Raw genomic sequence first — 20,748 nt, 5'->3', positions numbered from 1 at the left:
CTTGGCATTGTACCCTGTTCCAACGAAGCTTGGTGTAACCTCAGGGAACACACCTCATCAATCCTTGTTCCACTTGACTTTTGAACAGCAACTGTTGATGGTGATTCTACCTTTCTATTTGCACCACGTCACAATTTTTTTTTCCTTTCTTTACTTTTCCCTTTACTAAACACTGTTTACATTTCACAATCATCCCGGTTGTCATCCAAATCACCTCGACCTTCCTTCCCTCAATCTCTTCCAGACTCCCCAGCCAGGCAAAACATCTTACCTGCATTTACCCTGTCTATCCATTGAAGTATTTTGTAGGTTGCAGTGAGAGCACCCGTCATTCATTGAAACTCTAGAGAATACAGGCCCTGTTTCCCCAATCTCTCTTCATAGGACAGTCCTGCCACCCCAGGAACCTTCGTTGCACTTCCTCGATGGCAGTAATATCCTTCCGAAGGTAAAGGGACCAAAACTGCACAGTACTCCAGGTGCAGTCAAACCAAGGTTCCATCTCTCCACTGACATTACCAAACCTGAGTATTACCAGCATTTTCTGTTTTTATTCTATGCTTAGCAATCCAGTCACAGCCAGAGAATCTCTTGCAATGGCTTCTCTGCCCACTCCTGCACCATTAACTCTGAAGTCCCCTAAGAATCTAACTTGCACCTGCAAGGGAGAGGAACTGGATTATCCTTCTAAGACAATTTTAGTGTGGTATGAAAATGTTAGGTAATATTAGCACAAATGAGGAAGCGCAGTGCAGTCTTATAAATGGTAATAGCATATAGTGTTGGGAAAAAGTTTCTAACATAGTTACCCTTATTCAGTAATCACACATCTTGCCATTCAGCTATGTTGAAGCCATTGAGACTCAGCTACTCAACCTACAGATACTTCAGTCAATAAAAGCAAAACACATGTAGACAGAAGATAACTTTATTCAGCAGGGCAAAGCAAGATGAAACAACTGCTCGAAGATCCAAACTAAACTAATTTAAACAGAAAAATGTAGGTGAAAATAAGTTGCAATAAGAAATCAGATAATTTAAGACTTGAGATATCTGTAGCTTGATATTTCAGAAGTCAGACAACTCGACATACATTGGAAATCAAAAGAGCCCTATTTTAACAAGACACTTTCAGGAATTAGCATTTACAAAAATATACTTCAAACTGTTTTATACTGCAGTCGGAATCTCTGATGTGATTGTATCCAGGGGTTGCCAGTGGCAATTCATTAAGGAGTCATATAGTTCTTCACTTTGTTCCATAAATTGTTTGTTAGCTTCATCAATATCCAACTTTGGATCTGGATCTTAAAGAAAAAGATATTCAGTCACTTCACTAAATTTCAAATTACCTTGCACAATCTGATGAATTTTCAGATCACAAGTTCCACAAACCAGTTTTGTACTTGTAAAAAAATGTTTCATCAGGATCCCAAAATTCTAAAGCAACTCCAATCAAGCAGTGAAGCAGACTGCCTGCCAAACATTCTCTTCAAAAATAATTCAGTGAACAAAACATCAGTAGCTCATTAAAGCAAAATCTGACTAATCATGCTATTAGTATAGAAACTGTTCTTGCTACAGAAAAGAAAGTGACAGGGAAAATAACAATGCATAGCTACAGAAGAGTTAACAGCACACAAGCATGGACTACATCATACTGATTGCACTATGCACTACATACAAACATGGACTGCAGTCCTTAGCGACTGAGAAGCGTTTTAGAATATTTAAGAGCAAGGATATGACAGCACTTGAGCATTTCTCCAGAACCAAGGAGTCCTTTCTTACTTTATTACCCACTGATTCCAGCCAGTTGAGTACATTGTGATACAAGGACTAGGGGACACATACTGAAGGTTTTGGGCAAGAGATGCAAGTGGAATGTGGAAGAATTTTTTTTTTTTTTCCCCCCCCAAACACAGCAAGTGGTAATGACCTGGAACTCAATGCCCATGAGGGTGTTGGAAGCAGAGACGATGGATGATTTAAAAAATAAAAAATAAATTGGATGGGCATTTGAGAAGAAATTTGCAGGGCTACGGTGATCGAGTGGGGAAGTGGGATTGACTGGATTGCTCTGTGGAGAGCTGGCATGGACTCATTGGGTCTAATGGCATCCTTCGATGCCATAAATGACTGACTAACGAGTTACCTTTGATCTGTTTGCAGGACAGAATGGTCAGAGGGATCTGAAATTGTCAGTTAGTCCTGTGGTTAAGATAAATGATCTCCTATAATGAACCCTATAGTCTTATGTTTGCTAAGCTGGTGCTTTAACGATTATTCAGCAGTCATGCCTCTATCTCCAAGTGACTCAAATTGTTTGAATTATATAAAAAAAATTCGAACTTCAAAAATTAATTAGGACCTAAAATAGAATGCCAAGCTGCTGGCAGCTAGTTTTGGGCAAGGGCACTGCTCATTGCAAAAGGCACATCTGAATCCTTTGCATCAGCCCAAAGTTATAGATACAATATATCAAAACAGTCCCACAAACCACCACTCGGAGCAATTAACCAATTTAATACATGAATACTACCATTCTCCATCTAGCAATGCTTAAAGTCACTAAATTAATTCTCAAAATGTTTAAGAAAAGGTGACTAAATGAAAATAATCCATTTTCTCCAACATTTGAACCAAGTTAATGCAGTATATCAGAATATACTTCCAGCCTATTCAATTATGCTTTCACAGTTGTACTTGAGTCCCACATTAAAGTCAAACAAATGTTATAACATGTGAACACATGCACACATCCCTCATCCCAGTCCTAAATGACTGGCCCCTTATTCTGGAACTGTGACCCAGTGTTCCAACATTCCTCAGCCAGGGGAAACATCTTAGCATCTATCTTGTCAAAGAACAAAGAAGAGTACAGCACAGGAACAGGCCATTTGGCCCTCCAAGCCTGCGCCCATCATGATGCTGGTCTAAACTAAAACCTTCTGCACTTCAGGGTTCCGTATCCCTCTATTCCCATCCCATTCATGTATTTGTCAAGATGCCTCTTCAACGACGTTATCGTACCTGCGTCCACCACCTCCTCCAGCAGCAAGTTCCAGGCACTCACCACCATCTGTGTAAAGAACTTGCCTCGCAGATCCCCTCTAAACTTTGCCCCTCGCACCTTAAACTTATGTCCCCTAGTAACTGACTCTTCCACCCTGGGAAAAAGCTTCTGACTATCCACTCTGTCCATGGCACTCATAACTTTGTAAACCTCTATCATGTTGCCCCTCCACCTCCGTCGTTCCAGTGAAAACAATCCAAGTATATCCAACCGCTCCTCATAGCTAATGCCCTCCAGATCAGGCAACATCCTGGTAAACCTCTTCTGTACCCTCTCCAAAGCCTCCACATCCTTCTGGTAGTGTGGCAACCAGAATTGCACGCAATATTTTAAGTGTGGCCTAACTAAAGTTCTGTACAGCTGCAGCATGACTTGCCAATTTTTATACTCTATGCCACGACCGATGAAGGCAAGCATGTCGTATGCCTTCTTGATGACCTTATCCACCTGTGTAGCCACTTGCAGTGATCTGTGGACCTGTACACCCAGATCTCTCTGCCTGTCAATACTCCTAAGGGTTCTGCCATTTACTGTATACTTCCCACCTGTATTAGACCTTCCAAAATGCATTACCTCACATTTGTCCGGATTAAAATCCATCTGCCAGTTCTCCGCCCAAGTCTCCAACCTATCTATATTCTGCTGTATCCTGACAATCATCACTATCCACAACTCCACCAATCTTTGTGTCGTCTGCAAACTTACTAATTAGACCAGCGACATTTTCCTCCAAATCATTTATATATAATAAAACAGCAAAGGTCCCAGCACCGATCCCTGCGGAACACCACTAGTCACAGCCCTCCATTCAGAAAAGCACCCTTCCACTGCTACCCTCTGTCTATGACAGAGCCAGTTCTGTATGCATCTTGCCAGCTCACCTCTGATCCCATGTGACTTCACCTTTTGTACCAGTCCGCCATGAGGGACCTTGTCAAAGGCTTTACTGAAGTCCATGTAGATAACATCCACTGCCCTTCCTTCAATCATCTTCGTCACTTCCTCAAAAAAACTCGATCAAGTTACTGAGACACGACCTCCCCTTCACAAAACCGTGCTGCCTCTCACTAATAAGTTCACTTGTTTCCAAATGGGAGTAAATCCTGTCCCGAAGAATCCTCTCTAATAATTTCCCTACCACTGACGTAAAGCTCACCGGCCTATAATTTCCTGGATTATCCTTGCTATCTTTCTTAAACAAAAGGAACAACATTGGCTATTCTCCAGTCCTCTGGGACCTCACCTGTAGCCAATGAGGCCCCAGCCTCCCTCAATATTCTGGGGTAGATCCCATCAGGCCCTGAGGAGTCATCTACCTTAATGTTTTTCAAGACGCCCAACACCTCCTCCTTTTTGATATCGACATGACCCAGACTACCTACACACCCTTCCCTAGACTCATCATCCACCAAGTCCTTCTCTTTGGTGAATACTGATGCAAAGTACTCATTTAGTACCTCGCCCATTTCCTCTGGCTTCACGCATAGATTCCCTCCTCTGTCCTTGAGTAGGCCAACCCTTTCCCTGGCTACCCTCTTGCTCTTTATATATGTATAAAAAGCCTTGGGATTCTCCTTAATCCTGTTTGCCAATGACTTTTCATGACCCTTTTAGCCCTTCTGACTCCTTGCTCAAGTTCCTTCCTACTTTCTTTATATTCAAGGGCTTCGTCTGTTCCCAGCCTTCTTTATGTCGTCATTGTCGACAGGAATAGTGCCGGAAGACTGGAGGATAGCAAATGGTGTCCCCTTGTTCAAGAAGGGGAGTAGAGATAGACCTGTGAGCCTTACTTCGGTTGTGGGTAAAAAGTTGGAAAAGGTTATAAGAGACAGGATTTATAATCATCTTGAAAAGAATAAGTTCATCAGCGATAGTCAGCACGGTTTTGTGACGGGTAGGTCGTGCCTCACAAACCTTATTGAGTTTTTCGAGAAGGTGACCAAACAGGTGGATGAGGGCAAAGCAGTGGATGTGGTGTATATGGATTTCAGTAAGGCGTTTGATAAGGTTCCCCACGGTAGGCTATTGCAGAAAATACGGAAGTATGGGGTTGAAGGTGATTTAGAGCTTTGGATCAGAAATTGGCTAGCTGAAAGACAGAGGGTGGTGGTTGATGGCAAATGTTCATCCTGGAGTTTAGTTACTAGTGGTGTACCGCAAGGATCTGTTTTGGGGCCACTGCTGTTTGTCATTTTTATAAATGACCTGGAAGAGGGTGTAGAAGGGTGGGTTAGTAAATTTGCGGATGACACTAAGGTCGGTGGAGTTGTGGATAGTGCCGAAGGATGTTGTAGGGTACAGAGAGACATAGATAGGCTGCAGAGCTGGGCTGAGAGATGGCAAATGGAGTTTAATGCGGAAAAGTGTGAGGTGATTCACTTTGGAAGGAGTAACAGGAATGCAGAGTACTGGGCGAATGGGAAGATTCTTGGTAGTGTAGATGAACAGAGAGATCTTGGTGTCCAGGTACATAAATCCCTGAAGGTTGCTACCCAGGTTAATAGGGCTGTCAAGAAGGCATATGGTGTGTTAGCGTTTATTAGTAGGGGGAATCGAGTTTCGGAGCCACGAGGTCATGCTGCAGCTGTACAAAACTCTGGTGAGACCGCACCTGGAGTATTGCGTGCAGTTCTGGTCACCGCATTATAGGAAGGATGTGGAAGCTTTGGAAAGGGTGCAGAGGAGATTTACTAGGATGTTGCCTGGTATGGAGGGAAGGTCTTACGAGGAAAGGCTGAGGGACTTGAGGTTGTTTTCGTTGGAGAGGAGGAGGAGAGGTGACTTAATAGAGACATACAAGATAATCAGAGGGTTAGATAGGGTGGATAGTGAGAGTCTTTTTCCTCGGATGGTGATGGCAAACACGAGGGGACATAGCTTTAAGTTGAGGGGTGATAGATATAGGACAGATGTTAGAGGTAGTTTCTTTACACAGAGAGTAGTAGGGGCGTGGAACGCCCTGCCTGCAACAGTAGTAGACTCTCCAACTTTAAGGGCATTTAAGTGGTCATTGGATAGACATATGGATGAAAATGGAATAGTGTAGGTCAGATGGTTTCACAGGTCGGCGCAACATCAAGGGCCGAAGGGCCTGTACTGCGCTGTAATGTTCTAATTCTAATTCTAACCCTTACGAGTGCTTCCTTTCTCTTTTTGAAAAGGCTCACAATATGCCTAGTTATCCAAGGTTCCCAAAACATGCCAAACTTATCCTTCATCCTCACAGGAACATGCTGGTTCTGGATTCTAATCAACTGACTTTTGAAAGATTCCCACGTCAGATGTTGATCTACCCTCAAACAGCCGCCCCCAATCTAAATTCTTCAGTTCCTGCCTAATATTGTTATAATTAGCCTTCCCCCAATTTAGCATCTTCACCCGAGGACTACTCTTATCCTTATCCACAAGTACCTTCAAACTTACGGAATTATTGTCCTTCCAATTAAGAATTTTATAGGTTTTCAATTAATTTACCTTTCAGTCCAAGGTCCAGGGAACATCGGCCGAACTATTCCCTCATTCCAGGAACCATTCTGGTGAACTTTCATTGCACTCCCTCTAGAGAGAACATAGTCTCCCAATCTAAGGAAGAGTAAAACTGTACAAAGCACTCCAGGTGTCACCTTATCAATGCCCTGTACGTTGCAGCAAGACTTCTTTACTCTTACCCAAAAAAAGACTTTTATAGAACACCTTACACGAGCAGTTTAAAAAAGTTCTTTACAGCCAATGAAGTATCTCCAAAATGTAGTCACTGTTGTAGTGTAGGAAATGTGGCAGTCAACTTGCACACAGCAAGCTCCCACAAATGCCAATGCAATAATGAGCAAATTTTTTGTGATGTTGATTGTGGAATAAATATTGGCTTGGACACTGGGGTAATTCCTCTGCTCTTCTTCATAACAGTGCATCTTGGGTTCTTGGTGCATCCACTCAAGGGGGCAGATGGGGCCTCAGTTTAATGTCTTCTACTGAGGGTCTTTCGTATTGTACTTGAATGCCAGTCTTGATTTTTGTGTTGAAGTCCGGAGTGCGACTTGAACCCACAACCTTCTGACTCAGGTGACTGTGCTACCAACTGAGCCACAGCTCACATCCCTATACTCTAATCCCTTTATAAACAAAAGCTAACACACCATTTGCTTCCTGTACTTGTACATGAATCACAAGGTCAACATACAAGGACATTCAGTTCCGTCTGAATGCAAACACTTGCAAAGCTGAGGATCTCTCATATGGATTTTAAGGAAGTGTTTTACAAAGTACCACATAAAAGACTGGTTAATAAAATTAAGGCTCATGGAAAAGGAGGGTCAGTGCCAGCTAGGACAAAAAAAAAAAAAAAAAACAGAAAATTGAATCATTGTAAATGCTCAATTTCCAGATTGGAGGATAGTAGACAGTGGTGTTCCCCAAGGGTCAGTGCTGGGACCACTGTTTTTTTTTGATATAAATGTTTTAGATATTGGAATAGAGAATAACATTTCGAAATTTGCTGATGATAGCAAACTTGCAGGTGTGACAAAGTGAGAACGATACCAATTTACTGCAACAGGACTCGCCAAGACTTTCCAACCTGCAACCTCTATCACCTAGAAGGACAAGGGAAGTAGACACATGGGAACACCACCATCTACAGGTTCCCCTCCAAGTCACACACAATTCTAACGTAGAACTGCTGTTCCTTCACTCACACTGGGTCAAAATCCTGGAACTACTTCCCCAACAGAACTGTGGGTGGACCTACACCACGTGGACTGCAGTGGTTCAAGGCAGCAGCTCACCACCACCTTCTCGAGGGCAATTAGGGATGGACAATAAATGCTGGCCGAGCCAGCAATGCCCACATTCCCAAAAAAAAAAAAAATAGGCTAGCAGAATGGGCAGACAAGTGGCAGATGGAATGTAATACAGAGAATTGAGGCGCGAGAAGGGATAGGATGAAGCAATATAGACTTAATGGCACAGTTCGAAAGAGTGTGCAGGGACTGAGGGACCTGGGGGTTTACGTGCATACATCTTGCACATGGTATCTTGGGCTACATAAGGTTTTGAATATAAAAGCAGGGAAGTTATGCACAACCTTTATAAAGCTCTGGTTAGGCCACAGTTAAGAGTATTGTGTCCAGTTCTGGTCAACACACTTCAGGAAGGATGTGAGGGTCCTTGACAGAGGAGATTTACCAGAATGGTTCCAGGGATGAGTGATTTTCACGACAACGTTAGGTTGGAAAAGCTGGATTTGTTCTCCTTGGAGTAAAGGAGATGGGGAGGAAATTTGAATAGGTGTACAATTTTATGGACAGGCAAAGAAAGGCTGTTCCCATTAGCTGATGGTACCAGAACTAGGGACATAGATTTATGGTTTTAGGCAAGAGATTCGGGCGGGAGGGGGGTCAGGGAAAATGTGAGCAAGAACTTTGAAAAAAAAAAATGCAGCAAATCGTAATGACCTGGAACACTGCCTACGATTGTGCTGGAAAAGGAAAGCGAATAGAATGTTATCGTTTATCATGAGGGGAACGGAATACAAAAGTAGAGAGGTTATGCTTCAGTGAGACAGGGCATTGGTGAGACCACATCTGGAGTACTGTGAACAGTACTGGTCTCATTTAAGGAAGGATGCAGTACAGAGAAGGTTTACTAGACTAACACCTGGAATGGGTGGGCTGTCTTACGAGGAAAGAAATATTGGACAGGCTAGGCTTGTATCTGCTGGAATTTAGAAGAGCAAGAGGCGATTTGATTGAAACATACGATCTTGAGGGGTCTTGACAGGTTGGATGTGGAAAGGATGTTTCCCCTTGTGGGAGAATCAAGAACTAGGAGTTACTGTTTAAAAATTAGGGACACCAATTTAAGACAGATGGAGACATTTTTTTCTGAGGGTCGTGAGTTTTTGTAATTCTCTTCCTCAAAAGGCGCTGGAAGCAGAGTCTTCGAATATTTTTAAGGCAGAGGTAGATAGATTCTTGATAAGCAAGGAGGTAGGAGGTTATCGGGGGTCGGCGGAAATGTGGAGTCATCAGTTCAGTCATGAACTTATTGAATGGTGGTGCAGGCTCGAAGGGCTGAGTGGCCTACTCCTGCTCCTAATTTGTTCGTATGGAAGCAAAGATGATTAGTGATTTCAAAAGGAAATTTGATGGGCATTGGAGGGAAATAAACATGCAGGGCTTTGGGGATAGAGCCAGAGAATGGGACTGAGCTGGCATGGACTCTACAGGCTCAAAGGTCTCCATCTGCACTGTAAAGGCTGACTCATTTCTCAGTCTCACCATTCAAAAAAAGATTCTGTTTGTTAATTTTTTCCTACCAAAGGTGAATCACATCACATTATATTCCATCTGGCATGTTATTGCCCACTCCCCTGTCTAGATCTCTCTGCAGCCTCTTTGCATCCTTCTCACCACCTACTTTGCAACTTAACTTTTATCATTTGCAAACTTGGATACCTTACACTCAGTGCCCTCATCTAAGCCTTTAATATAGAACTGTAAGTAGCTGAGGCCCAAGTATTGATCCTTGTAGTAGTAAGTGATTTAATAAGAATAAGCACAGAGCAGGTCTTGAGGTATAACAAAGGTACTAACTAGATTCTTAGAGGGAATAGAGGGTTCCCCCCTAACCCCCCCATCATGGATGGGCAACGGAATTGTTGCTTGCAATTCATGCGCCATGTGTGAACTTTAGGACATTTCATGTGCTTTGGGGGACCACCTGTGCAGGAAATGTCTCCAGCTGCTTCAGCTCGAGCTCTGGATTTGCAACCTCAAAGGGCAGCTGAGGTAACTGTGGAGCATCAGGGAGCAGGAGAGTTTCCTGGATCGTATGTTCCAGGAGGTGACCATCCTAGAGGCAGATGGTGTTCAGGATAGTAGGTGGATGGCCAGCAGGAACAGTAGGAAGAGGCAGAAAGTGCAGATGTCTTTGGGGTGTGTTCCCCTCTCAAACTGGTACTCAGCATTGGAGTCTGTTGGAGTGACGATACCCTGAAAGCATGCAGTCCAGACCATGGCACCAATGGGCATGGGACTGTACAGGAGGGAACAGCAAAAGTGTCGAAATGCAGTTGTTGCAGGAGATTCCATAGTCAAGGGGATTTCTGTAGTGGTCATAGTGAGTCCCACATGGTGTTGCCTTCCTGGTGCCAGGATAAAAGATCAGGGAGGATGCAAAATATTCTGCAGGGGGAAGGAAGTGAGCCAGAAGTTGTGGTACACGTTGATACCAAAGACATTGAGAGGACAGGTATTGAGGTCCTCTGGTCAGATTTTCAGGAGCTAGGCAGGAAGGTAAAGAGTAGGACTTCGTAGGTAGTAATCTCTGGATTACTCCCAGGGCCATGTGCAAGCACAGGTAGAAACAGGAAAATAGGAAGGATCAATGCGTGGCTTGAAGCCTGGTGCAGGAGGGTGGGCTTCAGGTTCTTGGGGCATTGGAACTAGTTTGGGGCAGAAGGGGCAGGTTCTATCTCAACAGGACAGGACCAATGGCCTAGTGGGGAGGTTCAATAGTGTGCGCGGGGAGGATTTAAATTAAATTAGCAGGGGTAAGAATACCAGAATATAGATGTAGAAAAGAGGAATATTGAGCTATAAAAATAGAGCTCCAGTCTCTTAACTTCTGGGAGTGGAGCAGAGCTCTTCCAGCGCGCCCGAGTTTTGGGAAAAAAAGCCAACGGTGACGTCAGGAGAGCTGCAAGGTGATTGGTTGGGTGAGTCACTTTTAAAAAAAAAGATATTTAAATGCACTAAGGGGAAAGTTTTTTTGTTGGAAAAAACCTCTGATAAGGTGAGCACTACTAAAGTGTTTTTTTTCAAAAGTTCAGTGTAGCTTATTAAGGACTTTAGGTTGGAGTGGGTAGAACAAGGCCCCTTGTGTAATTAGTATTTTTTAATTAAGGGAGTAACTAATTAATTTAAGGGCAAGTCATGGCAGGAGAGCTCAGCCCCGTGATATGCTCCTCCTGCACTATGTGGGAAATCAGGGATGCTTCCAGTGTCCATGATAACCACGTGTGCAGGAAGTGTCTCCATCTGCAGCTACTGGCTACCCACATTACGGAGCTGGAGCTGCGGGTGGATTCACTGTGGAGCATTCACGATGCTGAGGACGTCATGGATAGCATGTTTAGTGAGGTGGTCACACCGCAGGTAATGGCTGCCCAGGCAGAAAGGCATGGGTGAACACCAGACTGAGTTGTAGGCGCAGAAGTCCCCTGTGGCCAGCCCCTTCTCAAACAAATATATCGCTTTGGATACTGTTGTGGGGTGGGGGGGGGGGGAAAAATGACCTCCCAGGGGAAAGCAGCAACAGCCAAGTTCGTGGCACCACAGAGGGCTCTGCTGCACAGCAGGGGAGGAAAAGGGGTGGAAGAGCTACAGTGACAGGGGATTCTATCGTAAGGGGTGCAAATAGGCATTTCTGTGGCCGCAAACGAGACTCCAGGAGGGTATGTTGCCTTCCTGGTGCTAGGGTCAAGGATGTCTCGGAGCAGCTGCAGGACATTCTGAAAGGGGAGATTGAGCAGCCAGAGGTCGTGGTCCGTATTGGTACTAACGACATAGGCAGGAAGAGAGATGAGGTCCTGCAAAGTGGAGTTTGGTAGAAGGTTAAAAGCAAGACCTCTAGGGTTGTAATCTCAGGATTATTCCCTGTGCCACATGCTAGTGAGGGTAGGAATAGGAGCATAAGGCAAATGAATCTTTACACAGAGGGTGGGGAGTGCCTGGAACTTGCTGCCAGGGAAGGTGGTCGAAGCAAGTACGATAGCGATGTTTAAGAGGCATCTTGACAAATACATGAATAGGATGGGAATAGAGGGATATGGTCCCCGGAAGTGCAGAAGGTTTTAGTTTAGACAGGCATCAAGATCAGCGCAAGCTTGGAGGGCCGCATGGCCTGTTCCTGTGCTGTACTGTTCTTGGTTCTTTGAATGTGTGGCTGAAGAACTGGTGTAGGCGGAAGGGCTTCAGCTACTAGAGCATTGGAATCTCTTCTGGTGCAGAGGTGACCTGTACAAGAGGGACAGGTTGCATCTGAACTGGAAGGGGACCAATACCCTTGCAGGAAGGTTTGCTTGTACTACTCGGGAGGGTTTAAACTAGTCTTGCGGGGGGTGGGACCCAAAGTAGTAGTCTCTCCGATGAGATAGTTGAGGCAAATGTAGGAGGTTAAAGCAAGCAAGTCCAGTAGGCAGGCCGGGCAGGCGTAGGACAGGGAGCATGGAAGGTCTGGTAGGCAAAACTGCATTTACTTTAATGCAAGAAGCCTTACAGGTAAGGCAGATGAACTCAGAGCATGGATCGGTACATGGGAATGTGATATTATAGCTATTACGGAAACGTGGTTGAGGGACGGGCAGGACTGGCAGCTCAATGTTCCGGGGTATCGATGCTTCCAGCGTGATAGTGGTGGAGGTAAGAGAGGAGGGGGGAGTTGCACTATTGATTAGGGAGGACATCACAGCAGTACTTAGAGAGGATATCCTGGTCTGGGGGCAGGGAGGATGTCCAGCAAGGCCATATGGGTAGAACTTAGAAATAAGAGGTGATCACTTAACTTCCCTAATGTTGACTGAGATTGCCTTAGCACCAAGGGATCAGATGGGGAAGGATTTGTTAAATGTGTCCAGGATAGTTTTCTGAAGCAGTATGTGGATGTTACGACCAGAGAAGGGGCTACACTCGACCTCCTCTTAGGAAATGAGGCTGGGCAGGTAGTTGATGTGTCAGTGGGGGAGCACTTTGGGACCAGTGACCATAACTCTATTCGCTTCAAGATAGTTATGGAAAAGGAAAGGACTGGTTCTCAGGTTGAAGTCCTAAATTGGGGGAAGGCTAATTTTGATGGAATCAGGCAGGAACTCTCAAACGTTGAATGGGAGATGCTGTTTACAGGTAAAGGGACGTCTGGCAAGTGGGAGGCTTTTAAAAGTGAGATAGGAAGAGTTCAGGGCCAGCATATTCCTGTTAGATGGAAGGGCAAGGCTGGCAAGTTTAGGGAACCTTGGTTGACTAGGGATAGAGGGTCTGGTCAGGACAAAGAAGGAGGCATATGTCAGGTATAGGCAGCTGGGATCAAGCAAGTCCCTCAGAGTATAGGGGATGGAGGACTACACCTGAGGAAATTAGGAGGGCGAAAGGGGCCATGAGATTTCTCTGGCAGATAAGATAAAGGATAATCCTAAAAGATTCTATAGGTATATTAAGAGTAAAAGGGTAACTAGGGAGAGAGTAAGTCCCCTTGAGGATCAGTGTGGTAATCTATGTGTGGAACCATGGAAAATGGGCGAGTTCTTAAATGAATACTTCTCATCTGTATTTACCGTGGAGGTGGTCATGGAAGCTAGTGAGTTCAAGGGAGGGAACACAGATATCCTGGAGCATATCAACATTACAAAGGAGGTGGTGTTGGAGGTTTTGAAGCTTATGAAGGGCCTGACCAGGTGTATCCTAGGATGCTATGAGAAGCAAGGGAGGAGATTGCTGGGGCCCTGGCAGAGATTTTTGTATCATCGTTAGCCACGGGTGAGGTACCGGAAGACTGGAGGATAGCTAATGTTGTGCCTTTATTTAAGAAGGGCAGCAGGGATAAGCCAGGGAACTACAGGCCAGTGAGCCTTACGTCAGTGGTAGGAAAGTTATTGGAAGGGATTCTGAGAGACAGGATTTATATGCATCTCAAAAGGCATGGTCTGATTAGGGATAGTCAGCAAGGCTTTGTGCGTGGGAAATCATGTCTCATGAATTTGATTGAGTTTTTAGAGGAGGTGACCAAGAGGATTGATGAGGACAGGGTGGTGGACGTTGTCTACATGGACATTAGCAAGGCCTTTGACAAGGTCCTGCATGCGAGGCTGGTCTGGAAGGTTCGAACACATGGGATCCAGGGTGAGCTAGCCAATTGGGTACAAAATTGGCTTGGTGATGATAGGAGGCAGAGGGTGATAGTGGAGGTTTGTTTTCAGATTGGAGGCCCGTGACCAGTGGTGTGCCGCAGGGATCGGTGCTGGGCCCTCTGTTGTTTGTCATTAATGACTTGGATGTGAATGTAGGGGGCATGATTAGTAAGTTTGCAGATGACACCAAAATTGGTGGTATAGTGGACAGTGAAGAAGGTTGTCTAAGGTTACAACAGGATATAGATCAACTGGGAAAGTGGGCAAGGGAGTGGCAAATGGAATTTAACGCAGACAAGTGCAAAGTGATGCATTTTGGGAATTTAAACCAGGGCAGGACATATACAGTGAACGGCAATACCCTGGGGAGTGTTGTTGAGCAGAGACACCTTGGGGTGCAAGTACATAGTTCCCTGAAAGTGGCAACACAGGTAGACCGGGTGGTGAAGAAGGCTTATGGCATGCTTGCCTTCATTGGCCGAGGCATTGAGTACAAGAGTTGGGACGTCATGTTAGTTATACATAACGTTGGTTAGGCTGCATTTGGAGTAGTGTGTGCAGTTCTGGTCGCCGCACTACAGGAAAGTTGTGATTAAGCTAGAGGGTGCAGAAAAGATTCACAAGGATGTTGCCTGGTTTGGAGGGCTTGAGTTCACAGGAGAGATTGGATAGGCTGGGTCTGTTTTCCCTGGAGTGAAGGAGGCTGAGAGGGGACATGATACAGGCCTCCCAACAGCGAGCGTGAGATAGAGGTACAAATATGTAAACAGATTATGGAAAGATGTAGGAGCAACAGGGTGGTGGTGATGGGAGATTTTAATTTTCCCAACATTGACTGGGATTCACTTAGTGTTAGAGGTCTAGATGGAGCAGAATTTGTAAGGAGCATCCAGGAGGGTTTTCTAGAGCAGTATGTAAATAATCCAACTCGGGAAGGGGCCATACTGGACCTGGTGTTGGGGAATGAGCCCGGCCAGGTGGTTGAAGTTTCAGTAGGGGACTACTTTGGGAATAGTGATCACAATTCCGTAAGCTTTAAAATACTCATGGACAAAGATGAGAGTGGTCCTAAAGGAAGAGTGCTAAATTGGGGGAAGGCCAACTATACCAAAATTCGGCAGGAGCCGGGGAATGTAAATTGGGAGCAGCTGTTTGAAGGTAAATCCACATGTGATATGTTGGAGGCTTTTAAAGAGAGGTTGATTCGCATGCAGGAGAGACATGTTCCTGTGAAAATGAGGGATAGAAATGGCAAGATTAGGGAACCATGGATGACAGGTGAAATTTGAACATGCGTTCAAATCCTCTGAAGAAGGAATTTTCCTCCACACAAGATCAGGGGGCAGGTTGTTCAACCTTGCCCGTCTAAGAGCGAAGTCCAAAGTACGGAAAGTCCTCATCAGAGAACTCCTCTTTGCTGACGATGCTGCTTTAACATCTCACACTGAAGAATGCCTGCAGAGTCTCATCGACAGGTTTGCGTCTGCCTGTAATGAATTTGGCCTAACCATCAGCCTCAAGAAAACGAACATCATGGGGCAGGATGTCAGAAATGCTCCATCCATCAATATTGGCGACCACGCTCTGGAAGTGGTTCAAGAGTTCACCTACCTAGGCTCAACTATCACCAGTAACCTGTCTCTAGATGCAGAAATCAACAAGCGCATGGGTAAGGCTTCCACTGCTATGTTCAGACTGGCCAAGAGAGTGTGGGAAAATGGCGCACTGATACACTCGGACTTTTGTGTTCCGTATCAGGCCTGTGTCCTCAGTACCTTGCTCTACGGCAGCGAGGCCTGGACAACGTATGCCAGCCAAGAGCGACGTCTCAATTCATTCCAGCTTCGCTGCCTTCGGAGAATACTTGGCATCAGGTGGCAGGACTATATCTCCAACACAGAAGTCCTTGAAGCGGCCAACATCCCCAGCTTATACACACTACTGAGTCAGCGGCGCTTGAGATGGCTTGGCCATGTGAGCCGCATGGAAGATGGCAGGATCCCCAAAGACACATTGTACAGTGAGCTCGCCACTGGTATCAGACCCACCGGCCGTCCATGTCTCCGTTATAAAGACGTCTGCAAACGCGACATGAAATCGTGTGACATTGATCACAAGTCGTGGGAGTCAGTTGCCAGCATTCGCCAGAGCTGGCGGGCAGCCATAAAGACAGGGCTAAATTGTGGCGAGTCGAAGAGACTTAGTAGTTGGCAGGAAAAAAGACAGAGGCGCAAGGGGAGAGCCAACTGTGCAACAGCCCCAACAAACAAATTTCTCTGCAGCACCTGTGGAAGAGCCTGTCACTCCAGAATTGGCCTTTATAGCCACTCCAGGCGCTGCTTCACAAACCACTGACCACCTCCAGGCGCGTATCCATTGTCTCTCGAGATAAGGAGGCCCAAAAGAAGCTAAGAGGAAAAAGGAAGCATACATAAGGTCTAGGCGACTGAAGAAAGATGAAGCTTTGAAAGAATATCGGGAATGTAGGACCAATCTGAAACAAGGAATTAAGAGGGCTAAAAGGGGTCATGAAATATCTTTAGCAAACAGGGTTAAGGAAAATCCCAAAGCCTTTTATTCATATATAAAGGAGGAAGAGGGTAACTGGAGAAAAAGGATTGGCCCACTCAAGGACAAAGGAGGAAAGTTATGCGTGGAGTCAGAGAAAATGGGTGAGATTCGAAACGAGTACTTTGCATCGGTATTCACCGAGGAGAGGGACATGAAGGATGTTGAGGTTAGGAACAGATGTTTGACTACTCTCGGTCAAGTCGACATAAGGAGGGAGGAAGTGTTGGGTATTCTAAAAGGCATTAAGGTGGACAAGTCCCCAGGTCCGGATGGGATCTATCCCAGGTTACTGAGGGAAGCGAGAGGAAATAGCTGGGGCCTTAACAGATATCTTTGCAGCATCCTTAAACACGGGTGAGGTCCCGGAGGACTGGAGAATTGCTAATGTTGTCCCCTTGTTTAAGAAGGGTAGCAGGGATAATCCAGGTAATTATAGACCGGTGAGCCTGACGTCAGTGGTAGGGAAGCTGCTGGAGAAGATACTGAGGGATAGGATCTATTCCCATTTGGAAGAAAATGGGAATATCAGTGATAGGCAACATGGTTTTGTGCAGGGAAGGTCATGTCTTACCAACTTAATAGAATTCTTTGAGGAAGTGACAAAGTTGATTGATGAGGGAAGGGCTGTAGATGTCATATACATGGACTTCAGTAAGGCGTTTGATAAGGTTCCCCATGGTAGGCTGATGGAGAAAGTGAAGGCGCATGGGATCCAGGGTGTACTAGCTAGATGGATAAAGAACTGGCTGGGCAACAGGAGACAGAGAGTAGCAGTGGAAGGGAGTTTCTCAAAATGGAGACGTGTGACCAGTGGTGTTCCACAGGGATCCGTGCTGGGACCACTGTTGTTTGTGATATACATAAATGATTTGGAGGAAAGTATAGGTGGTCTGATTAGCAAGTTTGCAGACGACACTAAGATTGGTGGAGTAGCAGATAGTGAAGGGGACTGTCAGAGAATACAGCAGAATATAGATAGATTGGAGAGTTGGGCAGAGAAATGGCAGATGGAGTTCAATCAGGGCAAATGCGAGGTGATGCATTTTGGAAGATCCAATTCAAGAGTGAACTATACAGTAAATGGAAAAGTCCTGGGGAAAATTGATGTACAGAGAGATTTGGGTGTTCAGGTCCACTGTTCCCTGAAGGTGGCAACGCAGGTCAATAGAGTGGTCAAGAAGGCATACGGCATGCTTTCCTTCATCGGACGGGGTATTGAGTACAAGAGTTGGCAGGTCATGTTACAGTTGTATAGGACTTTGGTTCGGCCACATTTGGAATACTGCGTGCAGTTCTGGTCGCCACATTATCAAAAGGATGTGGATGCTTTGGAGAGGGTGCAGAGGAGGTTCACCAGGATGTTGCCTGGTATGGAGGGCGCTAGCTATGAAGAGAGGTTGAGTAGATTAGGATTATTTTCATTAGAAAGACGGAGGTTGAGGGGGGACCTGATTGAGGTGTACAAAATCATGAGAGGTATAGACAGGTTGGACAGCAAGAAGCTTTTTCCCGGAGTGGGGGATTCAATTACTAGGGGTCACGAGTTCAAAGTGAGAGGGGAAAAGTTTAGGGGGGATATGCGTGGAAAGTTCTTTACGCAGAGGGTGGTGGGTGCCTGGAACGCGTTGCCAGCGGAGGTGGTAGACACGGGCACGATAACGTCTTTTAAGATGTATCTAGACAGATACATGAACGGGCAGGAAGTAAAGAGATACAGACCCTTAGAAAATAGGCGACATGTTTAGATAGAGGATCTGGATCGGCGCAGGCTTGGAGGGCCGAAGGGCCTGTTCCTGTGCTGTAATTTTCTTTGTTCTTTGTATGATGAGATATATAAAATTATGAGAGGCATAGATAGGGTAGATAGCCAGAGGCCGTTTCCCATGGTAGGGGTGACTAAAACTAGAGGGCATAGATTTAAGGTGAGATGGAGAAGGTTTAAAGGGGATCAAAGGGTAAATTTTTCACACAAAGAATAGTGGGCATCTGGAATGAGCTGCCAGAGGAGGTGGTGGAGGCAGGAACAGTTGCGACATTTAAGAGGCATCTGGACAGGTACCTGAATGAGCAAGGCACAGAGGGATATGGAATTAATGCAGGAAGGTGGGATCAGTATAGATAGGCATTATGGTTGGCATGGACACAGTGGGCCAAAGGGTCTGTTTCTATGCTGTACGACCGACTATGAATAAGGTGCATAATATGAGTGTTGGAGAGTACTAGAAAAAGGTACTGTTTTCATATTAGATAGGAGCGGATGGAGAAGGACTACTAGGAGTGTAAAGACAGGGCTACAATGCTTGAATGAATGTAAATACACAAAGTGTGTTGAATAAGGTTGTTGAGCTACAAGCAGAAATAACAGCACAGGAATATGATGTCGTGGCAATAATGGAAACATGGCTTAAAATTGGTGAGGACTGGGCACTTAATATACAAAGATAAAACATACAGAAAAGATAAAAGGGGAAAAAAGGAGCAGGATGGCAATACCGATTAGTGAAGACATTGTAATGTTGGAAAGAGGGGGTGTCCTTGAGGTGGTAAGGACAGAATCCATTTGGTTGGAGTTGAGAGGCAAAAAAGGGTGTGATCATACTACTTGGGCATCGTATAGGCATCGCGAAAGAAGCAAATCTGCAGGGAAATTGCAGAGATGTGCAAGAACTATAGTGTGGCAATATTGGGAGACTTTAATCACCCAAATATCGATTGGGTTAACATTAGAGTAAAGGGCAAGGCGGGGAGGGATTTCTGAAATGCGTTCAGAACTTCCTTGATCAGCATGTTCTTAGCCCAACTGGAAAGGAGGTACTGCTGGATCTGGCGCTGGGAATGAGGTGAACCAAGTGGACCAAATGTCTTTGGGGGAGCACTTGATAAGAGGTTTAGTGTAAGGTTTAGACAAGTAATGCATCAGGGCAAGGAATGACACAAGGTAGAATGTCTAGATTGGAAGAGGGCTAATTTCAATGCGATCAGAAGAGATCTAGCCAAGGTATAATGGAACCAAAGATAGACAGGAAAAATTAAACAGACAATGGGTTATCTTTAAGAAAGAGACGCTTCAGATACAGGCTAGGCACATTCCAACAAGGGCGAAAGATATGGAAACTTAAAACAAGGCTCCTTAAATGATGAGGGAGATAGAGATTATGATTAAACAAAAAAGGCATATGACACATGTCAGGTGTATTATTTCAAGTGAGAACCAGGCCAAATACAAATTGGGGAAAGAGAGGAGAAGAAAATACGATTGGCAAAGCGAATATGAAAATAGAATGCCTTGCATGCCTTCCAGATTACTAAAAGTGGGGCTGGACATAGAGGAAAGGCTTCCCATAATTTACCAACCTTCCCTCGATATGTGGGAGGTGCCAGATGACTGGAGAGTGGCAAATGTGACACCCTTATTCAAGAAAGGGTGCAAGGGCAGTCCTTGCAACTGCAGGCCAGCTAGTTTAAAATCAGTGATGGGTAAGGTTTTAGAAACAGTAATCGGAAAAAAAATAGGCACTTCAAGAGGTTTGAATTAATCCAGGACAGGATAGCCAGCATGCATTTGTAAAAAGGCAGATCATGCTTGACCACTTGACTTGAATTTTTTTGATGAAGTAAAGGTTGATGAAGGGAATGTGGTGGATGTTGCCAAATGGATTTTAAGAAAGCTTTTGATAAAGTACCACATAAAAAGGCTGGCTAACAAAACTGAGGCTCATGGAGGTCAGTGTCCAGTTGGATAAAAAAATTAATGTATAAAAATGACTTGGATCTTGGAATAAAGAGTAGGATTTCAAAATTTGCCAATGATACCAAACCTGGAGAAGTGGTAAACAGTGAGGACGATACAAATAGCCTACAACAGAACACAGATAGGCTAGCAGAATGGGCAGACAAGTGGCAGATGGAATTTAATACAAAGAAATGTGAAATAATGCATTTTGGCAGAAGGAAGGGATAGAGTGAGACAATATTGACTAACTGACAGTTCTAAAGAGTGTGCAGGGATAAGGAAAAACTGTTCATTAACTATTAGGGAACTATTAGGATTAGGGAACACAGATTTAAGGTTTGGGCAAGAGATGCAGGGGAAAGACGAGGAAGGACATTTTATGTAGCGAGTGACAGTGACCTGGAACTCGTTGCCCACCAGGATGGTGGAAGTGGAAACAATCAATGATTTCAAAAGGAAATTGGA

At 44.9% G+C, this 20,748-nt stretch overlaps 1 protein-coding gene across 2 annotated transcripts in view; it reads right to left on the bottom strand.

The window, feature by feature from the left end:
* Positions 1–919: 919 nt before the first annotated feature.
* LOC137361881 (tRNA selenocysteine 1-associated protein 1-like) overlaps positions 920–20,748 on the bottom strand; it is a 79,838-nt gene continuing 60,009 nt past the window's right edge. For both annotated transcript variants that reach the window (XM_068026483.1, XM_068026484.1), the window contains one exon: positions 920–1,307. In XM_068026483.1, coding sequence (XP_067882584.1) covers positions 1,171–1,307 — 137 coding nt within the window. In that variant the 3' untranslated portion in view covers positions 920–1,170. The remainder of the gene's footprint in view (positions 1,308–20,748) is intronic.

Source organism: Heterodontus francisci, unplaced genomic scaffold, assembly GCF_036365525.1.
Source record: "Heterodontus francisci isolate sHetFra1 unplaced genomic scaffold, sHetFra1.hap1 HAP1_SCAFFOLD_842, whole genome shotgun sequence".
NCBI lineage: Eukaryota > Metazoa > Chordata > Chondrichthyes > Heterodontiformes > Heterodontidae > Heterodontus > Heterodontus francisci.
Note: the sequence above shows the minus strand (reverse complement) of the source record. Positions and strands in the feature narration are given on the sequence as shown.